This window comes from Oncorhynchus tshawytscha, linkage group LG08 (assembly GCF_018296145.1).
Source record: "Oncorhynchus tshawytscha isolate Ot180627B linkage group LG08, Otsh_v2.0, whole genome shotgun sequence".
NCBI lineage: Eukaryota > Metazoa > Chordata > Actinopteri > Salmoniformes > Salmonidae > Oncorhynchus > Oncorhynchus tshawytscha.
Genome location: NC_056436.1, coordinates 17,151,966 through 17,170,132, shown reverse-complemented (window position 1 = coordinate 17,170,132; position 18,167 = coordinate 17,151,966). Strand labels below are relative to the sequence as shown.

The following is an 18,167-nucleotide window of genomic DNA, read 5'->3' as shown; positions in this document are numbered from 1 at the left end:
AAAAGCACCTTTTGACATTGCCTGGAGGGAAGTATGCACTTGGCTGGACAGGTTTGAAGAATTGGTGTAAGCATTGGCTGGATTTGTCATGGCTGGATTTAAAAGCATAGAATTGGTGTAAGCATTGCCTGGAGGGAGGTTTGAATAATTGGTGTAAGCATTGCCTGGAGGGAGGTTTGAAGAATTGGTGTAAGCATTGGCTGGAGGGAGGTTTGAAGAATTGGTGTAAGCATTGGCTGGAGGGAGGTTTGAAGAATTGGTGTAAGCATTGGCTGGAGGGAGGTTTGAAGAATTGGTGTAAGCATTGGCTGGAGGGAGGTTTGAAGAATTGGTGTAAGCATTGCCTGGAGGGAGGTTTGAAGAATTGGTGTAAGCATTGGCTGGAGGGAGGGTTGAAGAATTGGTGTAAGCTTTGGCTGGAGGGAGTTTCCGCAGTTGTTAAATCCATACTTTGGGAGAAGGCTGGAGAATCACGACACAACCAACCTCTATTGCTCCCTCTTCTTCCTCCCACTCCTCTCTCTCACCCACTGGTGCTCCCCCTCCCTACAGTATGGAAGTCCACCTCTTTCTCTTTAGAATGGGAATTATTTGATAAGATTCAGAGAGACCGCAGGGGGTAGGGTGACGGGGAATGGAGCGCTTGATCCCATGATTCCTCTGGCAGATATCACCATCCGGCCAAAGTGCCCTGAGCTCACAGTGTGTCTCCCAAATAGCACCCTGTTCCATATATGGTGCTCTACAGGTCTACGGGCCCTGGTCAAAAGTAGTGCACTACATAGGGAAAAGGCATTTGAGATGCAGACTCGGCCTGAGCTCACAGAGACACAAACCACTAAGCTACATTTACCTACTAAGCTTTATCACTCCTCCTCCTATCTGTCCCCTGCCCCTACCCCTCTCTCCAGCTTTCCCTCTCACCTGTTCCCTTCTACTATCTGTAAATGTGGATGTAATATGTTGGAGCCATACGGGTGTGGTGTGGGGATTCTCTGTGCTCCTGTGAAGCTTCCACTAGATCAGACATGATATCATGGTTATGAGGGAAAATGGTAGAGGGAATAGGAGGTGGAATGTTCACCACATTGCTGAGCCAACCCATACCGACGTACAATAGCCTTTTTAGAGGTTGAGTTGGAGTCAGATGATAGGGGAAGTTCAGCTATCTAGTGAAGTTTGAAGAAAGCCACACCATGCATAACAGTTACTCCTGGCCCATATACTTTCAGCAGGGGGAGGAAGAAGCTAAGATTTAAGTTGTAAAATACTGAACCATCCCTTTTATGTTGAGTGGCTGTTCTCTTCTCTGTCCTCAGATCTACATCTTCTACGGGACGCGATCTAACGCTGAGTTTGTGATCCACAACGGCTTCTTCTTCCAGGAGAATGCCCATGACAGAGTCAAGATCAAACTGGGGGTGTCCAAGAGTGAACGGCTGTACGCCATGAAGGCGGAGGTGCTGGCCCGCGCTGGCATCCCCTCGTAAGTAGAGACACACGCATACACACAGGAATCCCTTCATAAGTAGGGAGGGGGGGAAAGTGGTAGGGAGGGAAACTGGGAGAGGGGTAGAGTGAGAGAGAAATAGATGGTATCTCTCAATTATGTCAGAGATGGAGCTAATTTCAGGAAGGCAATATTTTCCTGCATTTCAGTGAATTGATCAATGTGACAATTGGCAGGACATGGCCGATATTATTACACTGCAAACACATTACTGAGGCCCGCTCTAGTCTAGCAGCATTACTATTACATTACCCAGAGCTAGTGGATCCAGGAGAGGAGAGTTTACTATTAAAACAAAGGCTACACTGGGAGACTAAGGTTGTGTCTCAAACCACAGCCTATTCCTTTATAGTGCACTACATTTGACCAGAGCCCGATGTGGCTCACAACTCCTTTCATCTGTCTTCTTCATAGATCTTATTTTTATTCAACCTTTATTGAAGCAGGGAGTCCTACTGATACCACCTGCATGAACACATCAATAAACATCAATTATACTATACATATCTACTGTATATACACACCAATTATACTATACATATCTACTGTATATACACACCAATTATACTATACATATCTACAGTATATACACATCCATTATACTACAAATATCTACTGTATATACACATCAATTATACTATACATATCTACTGTATATACACACCAATTATACTATACATATCTACTGTATATACACATCAATTATACTATACATATCTACTGTATATACTCATCAATTATGCTATACATATCTACTGTATATACACATCAATTATACTATACATATCTACTGTATATACACACCAATTATACTACACATATCTACTGTATATACTCATCAATTATGCTATACATATCTACTGTATATACACATCCATTATACTACACATATCTACTGTATACACACATCAATTGTGCTATACACGAAAAGCAAAATACAATCATATGAGTCACAGATTCTTCAGTTAAAAGGCCCTCTGCCTGAACAGGCCTAGAGGTACCAACTCTGGGGATCATTCCACATGAGAGGTGCTAAGAAACTTAAAGCATATTTGTCTAACTTGGTGGAGATTGAGTCCGGGTCTGGTAACTTATAGGTCTGAAGGTTAGGTTTGAAGTTTGGTATGGCGGAAGTTTATGCAAGAAGGCTTTCTAGGCACATTGCAACGATCTATGAGACTTCAAAGAGGGCCGGCCTACTTTCTGATACAAAATGCAACGATGTCTACTGAAACATCTCCCGTAATAAAGCACAATGCACTATGATACAGTTCGTCCAATGGCTTCAGTACAGTGGCAGCTGCATTCATATAGACCATATCGCCATGGTCATTAACCAGAATGATTTAGGTTTCTGCTCTTTAATGAAGACCAGACCTGTTCCTATAGAAGAAGCCTATTTGAATTCTTAATTTCTTAACTACTCAACATGCTATTTAAACAATAACTTTTTATCCATTCAGATGCCCAGATATTTATAAGCGGAAACACAATCGATGAGGGCACCAGCCAAAGTACATATGCCTAAATCGTCAGACAAATAGTATGTGATTTGGAAAATATCACATCCTTGGTTATACCTGCATTAAGTACCAATTTCAGTTCAACAATGGCTTTCTAATCTAATTTCCAGAATGCCCCGTCAATAAGAGATTAAAAAGCGTTTAAAATGACAGAGGGGGAGGGCTGCATGATATTAATGTAATGATAAAATGATTAAGCTTCCTGTTGATGGAAATGTCAAGGGGAGGATGGAAAGGTTCTCTCATGGTATAGAGACCTATTCTGAGACAATGATGCAATGTTTATTCTGGATAGATTTCAAATGACCAAAGCCCCAAAAACAATTCTGCTTGGCTGGAACAGAAGCCAGCACTCACACCGGCTCACCAGCCTGGTCACCCCACCAGCCTGGTCACCCGTGGTGTAGTGGTCTCTCTGTCTCTTGCTCATTCACTCTCTCTTGCTTGTAATTGATTGAGTGGCTATTAAAATTGCATCAGGGGATCATGGTTCGGCCTCCATGCTAAACGTGAATGGGCCTGGGTTAATTGTGGGCCACTGGCCACCATTAACATCTACTGTACCTACCAAGCCACTGATCAGGGTTTTAGATGGTTCACGTCATACAGGGATTAGTTGTGGAAGGTTTTTTTTTCGGTTGGGGCTACATGGTCCTGTGGGGTCTACTGGTCTAGCTTTATGAGGTCATATCTGTGTGTGCAAAGGGTAATGTGAATTGGAGAAGTTGTTGTGTCTGTACTGTGATGTTTATTTTTTACTCTTTCTCTTGCCCTCTTTGCCTCTCTCTCCCCCTCATCAGGTCCAGTATCTTTGCCCTGCACTGCAGCGATCCTCCAATCTCTGCCCAGCTACTAGCCTTCCTCAGAGTCTTCTGTATGACTGAGGGTAAGACACACACATACACACTCTCTCTCTGCCTCTGTCTGCCTGCCAGCCTCCCTCCCTGCCTCCCTGCCTCCCTCCCTCACACACATATATACACACACCCATACATGCACACACTCAGTGAGCCCAAACAAACAAGGCAGGACATCAGATGTGAATTGGGAGTTATCCATAATTCAGAGGGTCTGAAAAATATTCATTCACATGTTGAAACACCTAGTGACTGGTGACATAAATCTCACTGCCAGGCTAGCGTCCTCCGGCTAGAAGCTGGGCAGACCAGGATTCAAATACAGTTTGAAATCATTTCAAATACTTTACTTGATCGGCTAACTTGTTGAACTTTTTAGGGCTACAATCCCGTTAAAGGGATCGGTATGACAACAGCCAGTGAAAGAGCAGGGTGCCAAATTCAAACAACAGAAATCTCATAATTAAAATTCCTCAAACATACAACGATCTTATACCATTTTAAAGGTAATCTTGTTAATCCCACCACAGTGTCCGATTTCAAAAAGGCTTTACAGCAAAAGCACCACAAACGATTATGTTAGGTCACCTCCAAATCACAGAAAAACACATCCATTTTACCAGCCAAAGACAGGAGTCACAAAAAGCACAAATAGAGATCAAATTAATCACTAAACTTTGATGATATTCATCAGATGACACTCCTAGGACTTCATGTTACACAATGCATGTATGTTTTGTTCGGTAAAGTTCATATTTATATCAAAAAATCTCAGTATACATTGGTGAATTATGTTCAGTAGTTCCAAAAACATCCGGTGATTATGCAGAGAGCCATGTCAATTTCCAGAAATACTCATAATAAACGTTGATCAAAGATCAAGTGTTATACATGGAATTTTAGATCCACTTCTCCTTAACCTCTAACTCCCCGTCCGGGAGCGTAATCATCAACTGACAGTAATTAGCATAACGCAACGGATGTTTTTAACATAAATCTTCAATAATGTTCCAACCGGAGAATTCCTTTGTCTGCAGAAGTGGGATAGAACAGAGCTCTCTCTCACATGAACGCGCATGGTCATCACATGTTCAGGTCATGGTAGACCTTACTCAATCAGCTCTCATTCACCCCTCCTTCCCAGTAGAAGCATCAGTTCTAACTGTTGACATCTAGTGGAACCCTTAGGAAGTGCAAAAAAACATCATCACATCGGGCTCAAGCTCAAGAATAACCACACACGGTGGTTTTGTTTCTACGTTCATCAGCAAACAAAGCCTCTCTTCCTAGGGAAGACCAGCAGTCTACGATGCAACAACCAGAGCCAGGTGTTCAACAGAGAGAGATGGAAGAGCCTCTTCAGCACATTGGGACCAAGTCTCAATCTACAAGATCAAGGTCATCAAAACAGTCAAGCAGATCCTCAACGGCGAGTTCTGCAGCCGTCAAAGCAAGCGCCAAGGCAGACGCAGCGCGTGCACAAGTCCCCTATGCTGAGAAGGAAGCTTCTGTGATGAAGCAAAAAGCTGACCTCGAGGCAACTTTATATGTTCTCCAAGTTGAGAGAGCAGCTGCTGCTGCGTTGGCTGAAGCTGCAGCCTTTGAAGAAGCTGTAGGATCAGAACGCAGAGAGCTTCGCAAAGAACTAGACACCGGGACACAGCCCTTAAGTCCAGTCCAACGTACAGGTGAGTATGTGCAACAACATGCTAGGCCCTACTTTGCTGAACTTCCATTTGAAGTGGAGAAACAAGAGCTTAGTGTTGACACAGCTACATGCCATAATCCAGAAGGTAGCAAACAACAGAACATGAGCAGAGACTCTCCGTTCAAAAGAAATGAACAGCAGCCTGGTGGAAATGGAAAGCAAGCCCACTTCCAGTCACACACACACACAACTTCCCTGAGTCACAAGTGGCACCAGACCTCACCAAGTACCTCCTACGACGTGAGATGGTGAGTTCCGGACTCCTGAAGTTTGATGATCGCCCTGAAAATTATTGGGCATGGAAAGCATCCTTTCTCAATGCGATCAGAGACTTGAATTTATCAGCCAGGGAAGAGTTAGATCTAATTACCAAGTGGCTAGGGGCAGAGTCGTCTGAGCAAGCAAACAGAATTAGATCTGTCCATATTTTCAACGCAACAGCAGGGCTTAACATGGTCTGGCAACGACTAGAAGAGTGCTATGGTACACCCAAAGTGATCGAGAATGCACTGTTGAAGAAAATTGATGATTTTCCAAAACTGGCTAACAAAGACAATCACAAACTAAGAGAACTAGGTGACATTCTTCTCGAACTGGAGTGTGCTAAAGTAGAAGGGTACCTTCCAGGCCTCGCTTGTCTGGACACATCTCGGGGGGTAAACCCTATTGTAGAGAAACTTCCATTCAGTTTACAAGAAAAATGGATAGCACAGGGATCCAAATATAAGGAGGACTATCGGGTAGCATTCCCACCATTCTCGTTCTTCTCGAGATTCATCAGGAACCAGGGAAAATTTGAAATGACCCCAGCTTCACCCTCTACACCTCAACTAACCAGGTGTCCATGAAAAGTGAGAAACCTGCCAGGTACAGCAGCAAGACACCTGTGACTGTATACAAGACAGATGTGTCATCTGAGGCCTCAGACCACCAAACCAAACCCAGTAAGACAAAGGTTGAAAACCCTGACCGTAACTGCCCAATACATAACAAGTCTCATCCTCTTAAAAAGTGTCGTGGGTTTAGATACAAAACTCTAGATGAGCGCAAATCATATCTCAAAGACAATGGCATTTGTTTCCGATGTTGTGGGTCAACTCAGCACAGAGCTAAAGACTGTAAGGTTTCAATCAAGTGCTCTGAGTGCGACAGCGACAGGCATCTTGCTGCTCTGCATCCAGGCCCAGCCCCTACAAATACAGTCACCTCAAAGTGTACAGAGATCTGTGATGAGGCAGTCAATCCAAGATCATGTTCAAAAATATGCCTAGTCAAAGCTTATCTGTCTGGGAAAAGAGAGAAAGCTGTCAAAATGTATGTAGTGCTTGATGAACAAAGTAACAAATCTCTGGCCAAGACAGAGTTTTTCAGTCTCTTCAACATCAATGACAACTCTGCTCCATACACCATGAAGACGTGTTCTGGGGTAACAGAGACTTCAGGCAGGAGAGCCGTCAACTTCATGGTGGAGTCTATAGATGGACACATGCAGCTCACTCTCCCTACTCTGATAGAGTGTGATATGATGCCAGACGATAGGATGGAGATTCCCTCCCCCGACATTGCGTATCATCATCCCCATCTGCAACCAGTTATGGACAGAATTCCAGCTGTGGACCCAGACGCTCCCATCCTCCTGCTCTTAGGACGAGACATCTTAAGGGTACACAAGGTACGAGAGCAAATCAATGGGCCCCACGACACTCCTTATGCACAGCGACTCGACCTCGGGTGGGTCATTGTGGGTGAGGTCTGTCTGGGAACGGCTCACCGACCAGCCAATGTTAACGTGTTCAGGACAAACATACTTCAAAATGGTCGCACATCCTATCTGAGCCCTTGCCCTGACATCATCCAGGTAAAAGAGAACTACAACAGCGTAGCTCAGAAACACATCTCTCCCTCTACAGTGCACTCGAGAGATCCAACCACAACTGTGAACACAGACAGCCTGGGATGTTCCGTGTTCGACAAAACACAAGACGATGATAAACCAGCACCATCAGTGGAGGACAAAGCCTTTTTGGGCATTATGGACAAACAGCTTTTCCAGGATGATGGAAACAACTGGGTGGCTCCACTACCCTTTCGCCCCACTAGACGTCGCCTTCCTAATAACAGGGAGCAGGCCATGAACCGTCTCACATCACTTTGCAGGTCTTTAGACAAAAAGCCTGACATGAAGCGTCATTTTATTGACTTCATGCAAAAGATGCTGGATAACGACCAAGCCGAACCTTCACAGCCACTAGAGGGAGACGAAGAATGTTGGTATCTGCTCATATTAGGTGTTTACCATCCACAAAAGCCTGAACAAATACGAGTAGTATTTGACTCCAGTGCTAAGTGTCAAGGTGTGTCACTTAACGATGTTCTGCTCAGTGGTCCAGACTTAAACAACACACTCTTGGGTGTCCTAATGCGTTTCCACAAGGATTGCATTGCACTAACAGCAGATGTGCAACAAATGTTTTACTGTTTTGGTGTACGTGAGGATCACAGAGATTACTTAAGGTTTCACTGAGTACAGGATGAAAGTGCATGTATTTGGGAACAGCCCTTCACCAGCCGTAGGCATCTACTGCATGAGACGAGCAGCGCTACAGGGTGAGAAGGAACATGGGTCAGAACCCAAGCAATATGTAGTGAGGAACTTCTACGTCGATGATGGTCTGACATCAGTAGCTACTACAGAAGAAGCTGTCAACATTCTAAGAAAAACACAAGCAATGTTGGCGGAGTCCAACATGAAACTACACAAGATTGCATCCAATAGCAAAACAGTTATGGAAGCCTTCCCTAAGGAGGACCGTGCGAAAGACTTAAAAGATCTGGACCTAGGAGTGGATCCTCTCCCTTTTCAACGGAGTCTGGGACTTTCCTGGAACCTGGAAACAGACAGCTTCTCATTCCAGGTGTCCCACAATGAGAAGCCTTTTACGCGGAGAGGCATCCTGTCCACAGTGAATAGTCTTTATGAACCCCTTGGGTTCGTGGCTCCAATAACAATGCAAGGTAAAGCCTTAATCAGAGAACTCTCTTCTGATCAGAGTGAGTGGGATGCCCCTCTTCCCACAGAAAAAGAAGAGAAATGGAAAATGTGGAAGGATTATTTGATGGAGTTGGAACATATGAATATTCAGCGGACCTACATCCCAGTATCCTTGTCTACCACTCAAAGAAGAGAGCTACACATCTTCTCGGATGCCTCTACAGTAGCCATAGGAGCGGTAGCCTACCTGAGAGTTATTGACTCGGAAGGTCAATGCCATGTTGGATTTGTCATGAGGAAATCAAAATTGGCCCCTCGTCCGGCCCACACTATCCCACGCCTAGAACTGTGTGCGGCTTTGCTAGCTGTTGAGATGTATGAACTGATCAAAGACGAAATTGACATTGATATACATGCAGCCAAGTTCTACACAGACAGTAAGATAGTTCTCGGTTACATCCACAATGTCACCAAAAGATTTTATGTTGCCAATAGGATAACTCGCATCAGGAAGTCTACCCATCCAGATCAGTGGTGCTATATAAACACTGACAGCAATCCAGCAGACCATGCAACCAGGCCCATACTTGCTGCGCTCTTAAAACACACTAGTTGGTTCTCAGGTCCACCGTTCCTGACCCAAACAAACTCGAGTAAGCCTGAGAACATAAATTTTGACCTTGTAGAGCCTCACACAGATGCAGAGATTCGACCAGACGTCACTGTCTTTGCCTCTAAAGTTTCTGGAGCTCAACTCGGCTCTCATCGCTTTGAGAGGTTCTCAAGCTGGAAAACTCTCAATCGAGCCACAGCACGACTCATTCATGTTGCAAGATCCTTCCATGAAGGTGCAGACAACACCAGCTGCAGAGGCTGGCATGACTGTAATAAACCATGCGGTACAAGTGAGTTGTCACAAGCCAAAACAGCAATCATTCACTGTGTGCAACATGAAGCCTTCAGAGAGGAATTCAAATGCATTGAAAAAGGAAAAGAGTTCCCAAAGCAAAGTACACTCAAAAAGCTGAACCCAGTGATTGATGAGGATGGGTTGCTGAGGGTGGGAGGCCGCTTATCCTCCGCCGACATGTTACAAGACGAAAAATATCCTCTCATCATCCCACGGACACATCATGTTGCCACTCTGCTGGTAAGACATTATCACGAGCAAGTGGCTCACCAAGGCCGTCATTTTTCAGATGGAGCTATTCGAGCAGCAGGCTTCTGGATTATTGGGAGCAAACGTCTGGTCTCTGGTATCATTCACAAGTGTGTCACCTGCCGCAAGGTTAGAGGGAGGTTAGTTGACCAAAGAATGGCTGACTTGCCTGCAGACCGACTCACATCTGAACCACCATTCACCAGCGTTGGACTTGATGTGTTTGGACCATGGAATGTCATAACTCGTCGCACTAGAGGTGGTAGTGCAGACTCCAAGCGCTGGGCGGTGCTCTTTACATGTATGTCTACTAGAGCAGTCCATATCGAGCTTATCGAATCCATGTCCACATCCAGCTTCATCAACGCGCTGAGGCGTTTTTTCGCTATCCGTGGTCCAGCAAAAGTGCTACGGTCTGATCGAGGTACAAACTTTATAGGTGCCTGCAGGGAACTGGGTATCGACACAAATGACTCAGAACTGACTAAATACCTCTCAGATAAGGGATGTACTTGGATATTTAATCCTCCACACTCGTCTCATATGGGTGGTTCTTGGGAGAGACTCATTGGGGTTGCCAGACGTATTCTTGATGCTATGCTGTTTCAGACGGGCTCCACTCGTCTCACACATGAGGTCTTGAGCACTCATGTCTGAAGTTATGGCAATAATCAATGCGAGACCCTTAGTGTCAGTATCAACCGACCCTGACATGCCTACCATTCTCACACCCTCAATGTTACTTACACAAAAGACCAGCGCTACCTCAGCCCCTTCTGGATACTTCAGCATGAACGACCTTCATGGAAAACAGTGGAAGCAAGTCCAGTGTCTCGCTGACACCTTTTGGAAAAGGTGGAGACAGGAGTACCTGACAACGCTGCAGAGATGCAGAAAATGGACAGCAGAAAAGCCAAATGTAAAAGTGGGAGATGTTGTCTCATTGAAAGACAGTCAGGCACACAGAAATGACTGGCCAGTCGGGCTTGTGGTAAAAACCTTTCCCAGTACTGACAAAAAGGTTAGGAAAGTAGAACTAAAAATTGTCAAGCAAGGAGCTGCTAAGGTGTTTCTGAAACCAATCTCAGAGATTGTTGTTCTTCTTTCTGAAGCATCCTAGAGACAAAAGATAAAAATAGAAAGGACATTATTTGTTTCTTGATATGTTTTATTTCATAGTGGCACAATTTCATTATACCAGGCGGGGAGTGTGCTGCCATCCTGTTAGAAGGTAACAGATTATTTTATTACAATGGTTAAATTGGATTTTCATTGTGTTCAATGGTGTTATTGCCCCCTAGTGGCGCTTTCTGGTACTTAGAAAGACGACGCAAACAGGAAGTACAGAATTTGTTTTGCATGCATAGAAGCAGCTACAAACAACGCTACGGTGCAGGTCTTTCAATGTAGTTATTTCTTGTCACGCTTCAGCCTTGGAAACATATTTGTTTGTAAGTTCGATTCAAGCATTTAGCTAATGATGATAATCTTGTTATTGATAGAGTTGCTTACATATCAATGTTGGTTGCATTTACTCACAAATTGCAATGCCTTTAATGTATGTCGTTAGCTGTATTACTTTGCTCATGCGTCATGCAAACGAATTGTAAAATATACAATACTGTAGTTTTGTTACTGTTTCTAGTGTAATATGCTTTGTTATTCTACATAGATGGTTATACATTATTAGAGTAATGAAAGGAGCCAATTACCATATGGTTAACAATTAGCTATATGGTTTGGCATCATGCCAGAGGCATGGTACCTTAGCGCATGCTTTGTATTTATGCAACTTCAAATGTTTAATGTACAGCTACAGTATGTCGGTGTGAATTGAATACTAAAGTATATTCTTTTCTGTATTTTGCAGTTTCACAACATAAACGTTTTCAATATATTCATTCAAAAAAAAAATAATAATAATAATAATCTGTTACCTTCTAACAGGATGGCAGCACACTCCCCGCCTGGTATAATGAAATTGTGCCACTATGAAATAAAACATATCAAAAAACAAATATGTTTCCAAGGCTGAAGCGTGACAAGAAATAACTACATTGAAAGACCTGCACCGTAGCGTTGTTTGTAGCTGCTTCTATGCATGCAAAACAAATTCTGTACTTCCTGTTTGCGTCGTCTTTCTAAGTACCAGAAAGCGCCACTAGGGGGCAAATAACACCATTGAACACAATGAAAATCCAATTTAACCATTGTAATAAAATAATCTGTTACCTTCTAACAGGATGGCAGCACACCCACTGTGTATTCGATAGGCGATGAGTTGAAAACCTACAAACCTCAGATTTCCCACTTCCTGGTTGGATTTTTTTCTCAGGTTTTTGCCTGCCGTATGACTTCGGTCATACTCAGACTTCATTCAAACAGTTTTAGAAACTTCAGAGTGTTTTTCTATCTAATACTAATAATAATATGCATATATAAGCAACTGAGACTGAGGAGCAGGCAGTTTCCTCTGGGCACCTTTTCATCCAAGCTACTCAATACTGCCCCTGCAGCCATAAGAAGTGAATGGGAAAAGTCCTGGTACACCAGGCAGACTAAAGCAAACGCAGTCTATTTAATGCAACCCTTTCTGTTAATAGATTGCAGAGCAGCATTCAACTGCCCTAAACGTTTGGAAATTATGAGTTCACTTTCCCATATATAGCCTTAAAAGGCATCTCAAGTGCAATTGGACTGTTTAGCTCACATCCGAAGACTGAGGTGCATTTAGGATGTACTACAGATCGCTATAATATCCTAATGATTATGATCACACTTCCTCAATTCCAGTAATATGGTGACACTATAGGAAAGCTGGTTTGGTATGGTTTAGAAACTTGGGATCCAAGCTGGACTTATCAGTGTGGCCCTTGTCACCTGGACATGTGGAAATACAGTATATTGACACCTATAATAAAAACCTCCAGGCTTCCGTCATAACTGTCAATTTATTAGAAAAAACAATTACAGTTTAGGAAAAAAACTATCCCGCCCAACTCGTCATCCTGAATAATGGACATTCTGGAGTAACAATAACACAACCAACGATCTGTAGTAATACTAGTCCCGTGCCATTAGGTCTTTGGTCACGTGCATGAGATGCATACTTGTGTCACGGAAAGAGAGCAAGGATTGAGGGAATAAGGAAAGTTTTTCCTAAACAAATTAGTGATTTCGGGAACAGAACTTTTCAGTCAGAAATAGCTGTAATTATCTTGCAGTTTCACCAACATGGACAGCTCAATAAACACTTTGATGTTCTGTGGTGGTCGCTACAGCAGGGGGGAGAGAGAGACAACGGGTTCTAGTCACAGTCACTCGCTGTCTTTTTTAACACAGCGCTGCAAGTCTGAGCCCGGCACAATCAAATCAATTGCTGGTCGGACTCCCTCTAGTTATTTGTGTGTCTTAATTATTTAATCAAACAGTGTGCTTAAAGCATCAGACAAGCTCAGTGAATATAGTTGATTTGATTAAAACACATAGGATGTGTCAACATATTGAATAATACATTTAAAACAAATTTGACCAATCGATTGGACGAAAGAACAGACGACGACTTGGTCGATTTAAAAAAAATAATAATAATAAATAAAAATGGTGTCAACGATCTACACAAAATACTCTGTAAAAGTGGATGAAAAATTCTAAAGTTTGTAAATCATTTATGAAAAATACAACACTATCTTGATTAGATAAGTACTCAAGCCCCTGAGTCAATATGTGTTAAAATCACCTTTTGGCAGCGATTACAGAGTCTCAAAGAGCTTTTGCACACCTGGATTGTACAATATTTGCACATTTTGTTATTCTTCACGCTCTGTCAAGTTGGTTGTTAGTCATTGTTAGACAGCCATTTTCAAGTCTTGCCATAGAATTTTCAAAATGATTTTAAGTCCAAACTGTAACTAAGCCACTCGAACATTCAATTGGTAAGCAACTACGTTGTATATTTGTCCTTGTTTTATTTGATTTCTACTCATCTACCAATAGGTGCCCTTCTTTGCGAGGCATTGGAAAACCTTTGTGGTTTAATCTTTTTTTGAAATTCACTGCTAGGCCTGAGGGACCTTACAATTATATGTATGTGTGGGGTACAGAGATGAGCAGTGGTGGAAAAAGTTCCCCCCTATCATACTTGGGGAAAAAAGTAAAAGTAAAAATACCTTAATAGAAAGTGACTCAAGTGAAAGTCACCCAGTAAAATACTACTTAAGTAAAAGTCTCAAACTATTTGGTTTCAAATATACTTTGGTATCAAAAGTAAATGTAATTGCTCAAATATACTTAAGTACCAAAAGTAAAAGTATAAATCGTTTCAGGCTTGACATAACAAAGGGGAAAATATAATTCTGCTTTGAAAAAATCTAAATTGATACAATTTTAAGTGTGTGTGTGTATTATGATGTGTGTGTTTGCGCAGCGTTTGAACATATTAGGCAGTCATCCTCCTTTCATGTCCCCTCCTTTCATCCTCCCCTCCTTTCACCCTCCCCTCCTTTTCATCCTCCCTCCTTTTATGTCCCCTCTTTTCATGTTCCCCCTTTTCACCCCCCTTTCCCTCCTTTTCACCCTCCCCTCCTTTCACCCTCCCCTCCTTTCATCCTCCCTACTTTCATCCTCCCCTCCTTTCATGTCCCATGTCCCCTCCTTTCATCCTCCCCTCCTTTCATCCTCCCCTCCTTTCATGTCCCATGTCCCCTTTTCATCCTCCCCTCCTTTTCATCCTCCCCTCCTTTTCATCCTCCCCTCCTTTTCATCCTCCCCACCTTTCATCCTCCCCACCTTTTCATCCCTCCCCTCCTTTTCATCCTCCCCACCTTTTCATCCTCCCCCCTTTTCACCCTCCCCTCCTTTTCATCCTCCCCACCTTTCATCCTCCCCACCTTTTCACCCACCCCACCTTTTCACCCTCCCCCTTTTCACCCACCTTTTCACCCTCCCTACTTTTTTCACCCTCCTTCCTTTTCACCCTCCCCTCCTCATTTTCATCCTCCCCTTTTCACTTTTTTTCACCCTCCCCTCCTTTTCACCCCCCTCATCCTCCCCTTCCTTTTCATCCTCCCCTTCCTTTTCACCCTCCTCCTTTTCATCCTCCCTCCTTTTCATCCTCCCCTCCTTTTCACCCTCCCCTCCTTTTCACCCTCCCCTCCTTTTCACCCTCCCTCCTTTTCACCCCCCCCTCCTTTTCATCCCTCCCCTCCTTTTCATCCTCATCCCCCTACTTCTCACTCCCTCCTCCTTTTCACCCTCCCTCCTTTTCATCCTCCCCTCCTTTTCACCCTCCCTCCTTTTCATCCCTCCCCTTCCTTTTCACCCTCCCCTCCTTTTCATCCTTCCCCTCTTTCATCCTTTCCCTCCTTTTCATCCTCCCCTACTTTCACCCTTCCCTCCTTTTCACCCTCCCCTCCTTTTCATCCTTCCCCTACTTTTCACCCTCCCCTCCTTTTCACCCTCCCTCCTTTCACCCTCCCTCCTTTTCACCCTCCTACTTTCATCCGCCCTCCTTTTCATCCTCCCCTACTTTTCACCCTCCCTCCTTTTCACCCTCCCTCCTTTTCATCTTCCCCTCCTTTTCACCCTCCCCTACCTTTTCACCCTCCCCTACTTTCATCCCTCCCCTCCTTTTCATCCTCCCCTACTTTCACCTCCCTCCGTTTCACCCTCCCCTCCTTTTCATCCTTCCCTACTTTCACCTTTCCCCTCCTTTCATCCTCCCCTCCTTTCACCTTTCCCTCCTTTTCACCCTCCCCTCCTTTTCACCCTCCCTCCTTTCATCCCCCTTCCTTTTTCACCCTCCCTCCTTTTCACCCTCCCTCCTTTTCACCCTCCCCTTTTCATCCTCCCCTCCTTTTCATCCCTTTTCCCCTCCTCCTTTTCACCCTCCTCTTTTCATCCTCCCCTCCTTTTCATCCTCCCCTCCTTTTCATCCTCCCCTCCTTTTCACCCTCCCTCCTTTTCACCCTCCCCTACTTTCACCTTCCCCTCCTTTTTCACCTCCCCTCTTTTCATCCCCCCTCCTTTTCATCCTCCCCTACTTCTCACTCCCTCCTTTTCACCCTCCTTCCTTTTCATCTCCCCTCATTTTCACCCTCCCTCCTTTTCACCCTCCCCTCCTTTCATCCTTCCCTTTTTCACCTTTCCCTCCTTTTCATCCTCCCCTACTTTCACCTTTCCCTCCTTTTCACCCTCCCCTCCTTTTCATCCTCCTCTTTCACCCTCCCCTTTTTTTACCCTCCTCTCCTTTTCATCCTCCTTTTCATCCTCTCTTCCTTTTCATCCTCTTTTCACCCTCTCCTCCTTTTCATCCTCCTTTTCACCCTCCCCTCCTTTTCACCCTCCCCTACTTTTCCTCCACCCTCCTTTTCACCCTCTCCTCCTTTTCACCCCTCCCTTTTCACCCTCCTCCTTTTCACCCTCTCCTCCTTTCACCCTCCCTACTTTCACCCTCCCCTACATTTTCACCCTCCCCTCATTTTCACCCTCCCCTACTTTCCCCTCCCTCCCTACTTTCACCCTCCCCTACTTTTCACCCTCCCCTATTTTCCCCTCCTTTTCACCCTCCCCTACTTTTCACCCTCCCCTCCTTTTCATCCCTCCCATCCTCCCTCCTTTCATCCCTCCCTCCTTTTCACCCTCCCCTCCTTTTCACCCTCCCCTCCTTTTCATCCTCCTCCTTTTCATCCCTCCTCTCCTTTTCATCCCTCCCTTTTCTCCTCCCCTCCTTTTCATCCTCCTTTTCACCCTCCCTCCTTTTTCACCCTCCTCTCTTTTCACCCTCCCCTCCTTTTCATGTTCCTCCCCTCCCCTTTTCACCCTCCCCCTCCTTTCACCCTCCCCTTTTCACCCTCCTCCTTTTCACCCTCCCCTCCTTTTCATCCTCCCTACTTTTCACCCCCCTTTTTTCATCCCTCCCCTTTTCACCCTCCCCTTTTTTTCATCCTCCCTCCTTTTCACCCTCCCCTCCTCCTCCTTTTCATCCTCCCCTCCTTTCACCCTCCCCTCCTTTTCACCTTCCCTCCCTCCCCTCCTTTCATCCTCCCCTCCTTTCACCCTCCCCTCCTTTTTCACCCTCCCCTCCTTTTTACCCTCCCCTTTTCATCCTCTCCCCTCCTTTTCATCCCTCCCCTCCTTTCATCCCTCCTCCTTTTCATCCTCCCCTCCTTTTCACCCTCCCCTCCTTTCCTCCTCCTTTTCATCCTCCCTCCTTTTCATCCTCCCCCCTTTTTTCATCCCTCCCCTCCTTTTCACCCTCCTCCTTTTCATCCTCCCCTCCTTTCACCCTCCTTTCACCCTCCCCTCCTTTCATCACCCTCCCCTCCTTTTCACCCTCCCCTCCTTTTCACCCTCCTCCTTTTCCTCCTTTTCACCCTCCCCTCCTTTCACCCTCCCCCTTTTCACCCTCCCCTCCTTTTCACCCTCCCCTCCTTTCACCCTCCACCCTCCTTTTCACCCTCCTCCTTTCCCCTCCTTTTCACCCTCCCTCCTTTTCACCCTCCCCTCCTTTTCACCTTCCTCCTTTCACCTCCCCTCCTTTCACCCTCCCCTCCTTTTCACCCTCCCTCCTTTCACCCTCCTTTCCCCCCCTTTTCACCTCCCCCTCCTTTTCACCCTCCCCTCCTTTTCATCCTCCCCTCCTTTTCATCCTCCCCTCCTTTCACCCTCCCCTCCTTTCACCCTCCCCTCCTTTTCACCCTCCCCTCCTCCTCCTTTTCACCCTCCTCTTTTCACCCTCCCCTCCTTTTCCCCCTTTCACCCTCCCCTCCTTTCACCCTCCCCCTTTTCACCCTCCCCTCCTTTTTCACCCTCCCTCCTTTTCACCCTCCCCTCCTTTTCACCCTCCCCCTCCTTTTCATCCTTTTTCATCCCTCCCATCCTCCCTTTTCACCCTCCCCTTTTCACCCTCCCCTCCTTTCACCCTCCCCCTCCTTTTCACCCTCCATCTCCTTTTCACCCTCCCCTCCTTTCACCCTCCCCTCCTTTTCACCCTCCCCTCCTTTCATCCCTCCCCTCCTTTTCATCCTCCTCCTTTCATCCTCCCTTTTTCACCCTCCCCTCCTTTTCACCCTCCCCTCCTTTTCACCCTCCCTCCTTTTCATCCTCCTCCTTTTCCCTCCTTTTCATCCTCCCCTCCTTTTCACCCTCCCCTCCTTTTCACCCCCCTCCTTTCATCCCTCCCCCCTCCTTCCTCCCTCCTTTTCATCCTCCCCTTTTTTCACCCTCCCCATCCTCCTCCTTTCACCCTCCCCTCCTTTTCACCTCCCCTCATTTCACCCTCCCCTCCTTTTCATCCCCCTCCTTTCACCCTCCCCTCCTTTCATCCTCCCCTTTTCACCTCCTCCTTTCACCCTCCCTCCTTTCACCTCCTCCTTTTCATCCTCCCTTTTCATCCTCCCCTCCCTTTTCACCCTCCCC

General features: G+C 45.4%; 1 protein-coding gene across 2 annotated transcripts in view; it reads left to right on the top strand.

Annotated features, from left to right (window-relative positions):
* Window positions 1-18,167, top strand: part of LOC112256871 (actin-histidine N-methyltransferase) — a 47,313-nt gene that overhangs the window by 22,152 nt on the left and 6,994 nt on the right. For both annotated transcript variants that reach the window (XM_042325290.1, XM_042325289.1), the window contains exons 10-11: window positions 1,320-1,486; window positions 3,834-3,919. In XM_042325290.1, the coding sequence (XP_042181224.1) occupies window positions 1,320-1,486; window positions 3,834-3,919 (253 nt within the window). The remainder of the gene's footprint in view (window positions 1-1,319; window positions 1,487-3,833; window positions 3,920-18,167) is intronic.